The sequence below is a fragment of the Chelonus insularis genome, unplaced genomic scaffold, assembly GCF_013357705.1.
Source record: "Chelonus insularis isolate UGA/USDA-ARS -01 unplaced genomic scaffold, ASM1335770v1 contig_408_pilon, whole genome shotgun sequence".
Lineage (NCBI taxonomy): Eukaryota > Metazoa > Arthropoda > Insecta > Hymenoptera > Braconidae > Chelonus > Chelonus insularis.
In genome coordinates, this window is record NW_023276565.1 from 160,376 (window position 1) to 166,334 (window position 5,959).

The 5,959-nt window shown below is 25.0% G+C and overlaps 1 protein-coding gene and 1 non-coding gene across 2 annotated transcripts; one reads left to right on the forward strand and one right to left on the reverse strand.

The window, feature by feature from the left end:
• Positions 1-679: 679 nt before the first annotated feature.
• Positions 680-761, forward strand: TRNAS-CGA (transfer RNA serine (anticodon CGA)). Its single transcript has one exon. It is a non-coding gene; the product is annotated as a tRNA-Ser (tRNA).
• A 454-nt stretch (positions 762-1,215) lies between these two features.
• LOC118069408 (MD-2-related lipid-recognition protein-like) lies at positions 1,216-2,944 on the reverse strand. The gene is made up of 4 exons (XM_035087492.1): positions 2,785-2,944; positions 2,539-2,661; positions 1,704-1,873; positions 1,216-1,303 (listed from the first exon to the last, which is right to left on the reverse strand). The coding sequence occupies exons 1-4, from the start codon at positions 2,873-2,875 to the stop codon at positions 1,220-1,222; spliced, it is 468 nt and encodes a 155-aa protein (XP_034943383.1). The 5' UTR covers positions 2,876-2,944; the 3' UTR covers positions 1,216-1,219.
• Positions 2,945-5,959: the final 3,015 nt, after the last annotated feature.

A 5,959-nucleotide genomic window follows, 5' to 3' on the forward strand; every position in this document is an offset into this window, starting at 1 on the left:
TAATGAATAAAAAAAAGTGTTATAGTTATTATTATAAAAACAGTATATTAATTATGATAAATAATTGATTTGAAAAATATAAAGAGATATTTTGATGAGACATCTAGCGGTTCTGAACATGGTACATGCATATACAAAAGGATTATTATTACACATATGTTACATATGTTATGTGACACACATGGATGTTTTATCATATGATGTGGTCACATGCTGGTATACAGAGAAAGCGGGTTATTTAAAATAGATATGTTGATGAATATATTTAAATAGTTTATTCATTTTCGGTTGTTGTTATCAAATGATAGGCAAGATAATATTTTAATTGACATTCTTTATTGCTGCTACTGGAGTGGAAAATTATTATTAATGAATAAAATATTAATTAAGAGAAGAATAATTAATTGTCTAAGACTCAATAGATTTAGAATATTTATAAAGTTTTGAAAATATCTATTTTTTATTTAGTAAATCGATTAAGTACTATTTTGTTAAATTAGAGTTATTTTGACAGATAAAAATATTGTTAAATAATTTAGACTATTGATGAGTGTTATAAGAAAATTGTTAACGATTAGAAAGTGTATTAAAGAATTTTAGTATTAGAATTTCTGAATAAGAGTATCTGATTAATAAATTGATAAATAAAATGATAAATAAAATGATTACGTCAGTACAAGCTGCGGTGTCCGAGTGGTTAAGGAGTTGGACTCGAAATCCAATGGGCTATGCCCGCACAGGTTCGAATCCTGTCCGCAGCGGTTTTTTTTATCTTTAATTAAAAATATAATAATCAATAACGAGCTTTCTGTATTATATATTGTACTTATTATTCAAATCTTACTTTAATTTAAGTGAATAATTTCAATCAAATAAATCATGACTATATTTAAGAATACACTCTTTAATAAGTATTGATGTTTTATATATTTAAATAATAATATAATAGAAACAGAAAATAGGGAATATTAAATAAGGAAAAAGAATAAAATAAAATTAGACGAATAATGATTTATTTTTATTTATTGGAAAATTATTTGATGTTAAATTATTTTATTAAATATTATATATATTTTTTAAAATAGACATATTGTATTAATGACATCTTGATTAACTTTAATTACATTAATTGCTTTTTTTTTTTAATATTATCAATAAACATTATTTAACATTGTTAATAATCATTATTCAATGTAGAATAAAATAAATTCGTTGATTTTTATTTATGTAATTTTATCTGGAAGATGAAACAGCATTCTTGTTCTTGAGGATTCCACAATTTCCATTTAACGTCAAATGTTCTCTGAAAATGAAAGAAAAAAGAGACGTTATAAAATATTAATGATATTTATCACCGGATGTAGCAATTAAACAAATAAACTTTCATACTTTTGTACACTTATGATTTGCTACCATAAATTAATAGCTACTTTGTTATGCTTCTAATTATAAAAAAGTAGGGAATAATTATCTTAAATTATCATCTAACACGCAGTCAAGACAGGTTTAAGTGATTGCAATTAATCTGTCTGCTTCTACACTAGTAATTTATTACTTTAGTACTTGGATGTCATTTTATATCATTTTACATTTTATTGAATTATTACTATTGTTGATGTCATAAATCATCAACACATACTCATATTTATTCTGGTATGGAATAAGTTTTTTTTTTAAAGAAGGAAAAAAATAAAAAGTCTTACCGCTGGGTATGTTTTAGCGATTGGTAGAGTGATGGTATAAGTTTGTTTTTGCCCTGATTGAACTGGGCAAGTGGTAGTCGCGCAAGCGTTTGTTTCCATCCCGAGAAAGGGTAAATCGATCACTTGATTAGCCCAGTAAGCTCGGCTTTCCAAAGAATCCCCATGAAAGTCTGAATGAGGTAGATAAAAATAAATTATCTGTTGAATATTTATTCTAACATTTGAACACAAGAACATCATCTTTCATTGTCAAATGTTTCTTTTTTTTCTAACAAAAATTTAAATAATTCCTTCGATCAATTGGACAGCAAATAAGCTTTAATAATTCTGTGGTAATATATATTTTTTGTTAATTATCAAGACCACAATTAAGTACAGATTACTTGTTTCATTTTCATGAAACTTGTTTACATCTTTACATAAAAGCTTTTGTTCTGGACCTTACTCCAATAAAGTTGATAGAGTGATTTAAGTGAAAATTTTTCATTTAATTATATAATAAAGATTTATAATAAGAAGGTAAATTTAAAAAAATTAATAATGACGATAAAATTGATAAATAAAATATAGAAATAAATTGTTTTTGTAAGAAAGACTTGAAAAAGAATAATCATGAATAAGTTTTAATCACAGTAGTTATATAATTAATTATATAAGTTAGATATTTAATTGACATATTGAATTGTCATGAAAATATTTAAATATTAAAATAAATAATTATTAATTACAGTGGGAGTTAACATGTTGAAATGAAATTTTTGATAAATAAAAAAACATCTGGCATTAAAATGATGATAACTTGTGAGATTAATTATAAATAATAGATAATACTTACATGCAGTGTAATCAAAGGAAATGCTCGCATTTTCACCTCTCTTAATTCGACATGGTTTATGATGTTCAGCTTCTTTGCATGGATTTACACGAACTTCGTGAATTGTACAATTTATTTTCGTACCTAAAGTCAATTTTATTATAACATTAATGAAGAAATATTTGATAATAAAATGATAGGATTAAGAATTAAGAGAAATTAGAAATAGAGAATGAATTTTTTTTTTTAATTAATCAATTAATTTACCTTCAGGATAATGGCAATTTTGGTGATGCACAACTTCAGCTGTGGTGATAACAATTAATGTAAAGATGACAATCAAGCTTTTGGTATACATGATGTGTTGTCAATGTAAGCTTGGAGAACCGAATGAATCGAATTAAAAGCGAGACTCAGCTGAGACTCATATAGTCCACGCAATATTGACACATGAGTGGGAAAAAAATATTCATCTTAAATAAATGGATTTTTTTAAACCATCTCCAGGGATTTTTCCTAAATATGCTGGTATCATTCTCTAATTTAATTAGAAATCATTTAGACACTTTAAAAAGAAGCAGATGAATTTTTATTTTTTTTCCCCCCTATTTTCTTTAGCTCTAACGATTTTTTCTAACTACAGTTATCTTTTTTTTTGCATTCATGTGCTGCATATAAGCACGTGCTTAATGAACAGTAGAAAAATGAAGGGTTATAGGGAGGAAAAAAATTTTTTTTCTAAGCAATTTATAATGAACAGTTCTCCAGAAGATATGTAAAAAAAATTACAACTTGTTGGATCCAGTTTCCTATAATCTTTTTCAAAAGGTTTAAAAAGCTTTGGAAAATTTTTAAATTCATTTATCTCAATGCATTAACAATTTTTTTTTTACCAACGAAAGTGGTCCACAAAAAACAACGTTGTTTTTTTTTTTGATGCAATTTTATTTTAAAACTCTTAACCAGGTTATCTGATGGTGACCTGTACTACACAGTATTCAGGGTAAATTTCTGAATAAGATTGCATAGAGAAATTTGATACGAGAATTTTTTTTCCATCCATCGCCAGTATAGCCCGAACTAATAAGATAAACGAACGCTGACCGAAGAGGAGCATAGGTCAATTGAGATAGAATCTTTTTTATTAAACCTAAGAGTCTTTTAATAATATAAAATACACGTACCATTTATATGTGAAATATCTAATTTCTATATTCTTCAAATTTATATATATCCAGATGATGATTAAGTATTTCTAGCTTTACTTACAACACATTATGTATCCAGCACTATTGAAGCAAAAAAGAGCCATAAATATTCATACATGGGAATCCTAACTAAACTTTCAGATGTATTTATTGACAATTATTCATGTTGGTTATGACTAGTTGAATGATCATATTGTTTTCATAGTATAATTATTGCAGTTAGTAATTTCTAGAATAATTATTTGTGCTACAAAATTATTAATTACCACAAATATTGATGATAGAAGTTGGATTTAATCTTTTTTAAATTATCAAAACTAAACTTGATCAAATTTTTTCTTATCCAATACTTCAATTATTGATTAATAACATAATTAAACATTGTTCTAAACCAATAAAGTTATTTATTTATTAATTAAATATTTTATTATAATTATTTAATCAAATACTTTGAAATTATGGATAAAAGTTCTCCATAAGAATGTCAATAAAATACCTATATGGATCCATGTCTTAGGAAAACTCATTCATCATTTTGTGATATATTTTTCAAAATGCATCCAATTATAGGTAAAACACATCTCAACTGCTCATGATAGCTAAATGAGATTAATACATAAATAATCAAACTTCATAAAGATATTACATAAATTCAATAACCAAGTTGATTGATAAATTTCCCCCATGAGGAAAACTATTATTGAAGGTAAGAAGATGATGAATCACCGAAAATATTAATGTGTCCCTTGGTCATGTGTCGGCCAATCAAAGGCTTAACTGCTGGATAGTAGAGGCTGCTAGAAAAATAATTGGCTACAATTGTTAAATTGTGTATTTCCTGTTAAAACTGGTCCAACTAAACTACTTGTAGACAGACACGAGATCGCATGATTAACCAAAAATTACATGAAACTCGATGACATTTGTTATTTATATTTCATAATATCATATATCCACGTGGATTCGTTCATCAGCACAAGAGATATTGCGTTAGTTTGATAATCATTTTACAAACAACCACATCAAGTGAATCATGGAATATCAAAGGTCATCAAAACAGATAGTGTTTCTAAGCATTGAACTAGGACCACTTTTTTTTTTACGCATTTGATATTACGATTTATCAAAGTCCACTAAATCATTGAAAGATTTCATGAAAAGCAATCAATTTGAGAGGATTATTAGTAATTATTGAATTTAGTTGAAAAAAGTTTTGAAAAATGTATAGCATTTATATTGTTGTAATTAATCGAACAATTAATCATTTTGTTAGAATTACTTTTATACATTATTTTTTTATATATTATTTTAAATAGGTCATTGTTTTTATTGAGTTCATTTTTAACTTTCCATCTTAATAAATGAACGGTATTCAGAACCCGTCAATCACATCTCAATCATTCACTCTAAATTAAAACAAAACTACATGACGTTATTATTTTTTTTTATATAAAAAACAATTATAAGATATTGTTTAATAATTTTTTTTTAAATTTAAGAGTTGAAAAAGATGAAATTATAATGATGATTTTATAAAGACTTGTAGAAAAGAAAAGTTAAAAATTTTACTTTTCACTCTTTTTTCTTTGAGAGATTGAAAAATCCTTTAATTTTTCATAATTTTTGACAGTTTGAAACTCTTAGGAAAAAGAAATTGCCTCAACTTCCTTCTTTAAAAGCTAACTTACGGTAGTTTAAACTAAAGAGAAACTTAAATACCCTAATGGTTTTGCTTTCAAAAAAAAAAAAAAAAAGAAATAGTGAGTTAAAAACGAAAAAGTAAATTTTCATTTATTTATCTTATTTTTAAAAAAATAGTCAAAACTTTTTAAAAGTAAAAGTAGATTCGAGCATATTATTATTTAAAAGCTAACAAATTCTGAAGGTTTATAATAATTAACATATTAATAAACAAAAATAAAAATCTAACTCATTAAAAAATAATTAATTGACACAAAACTAACTGTAAAAACTTCTTTAATTAAATACGTACAATTAAATAACAATTAAGTACATACTGGTATTACTAATAATAATAATAAATGCATAAATCAATAATAATAATAACAAGGTTTGATAGCTGTATTTTCTAGGATTAAATGTAAAAAAAAAAAAAAAGATGAACTTGAATGATGATAAGAAAAACAAATGAGAAACCGAAAGAAGCTTTTCCTTAGCTTTTGCATAAAAATCAACAATATGTTTTCTTTGGTACCTGATGTATGTTTTTTAAA

Excerpts from the sequence above, each read along its gene's own strand:
- LOC118069408 (XM_035087492.1), bottom strand. The coding sequence starts at position 2,875 with ATGTATACCAAAAGCTTGATTGTCATCTTTACATTAATTGTTATCACC. Across the intron at positions 2,662-2,784 it reads AAATTGCCATTATCCTGAAG|GTACGAAAATAAATTGTACA; the intron begins GTAAATTAATTG and ends AATTGACTTTAG. Across the intron at positions 1,304-1,703 it reads TCGCTAAAACATACCCAGCG|AGAACATTTGACGTTAAATG; the intron begins GTAAGACTTTTT and ends TTTCATTTTCAG.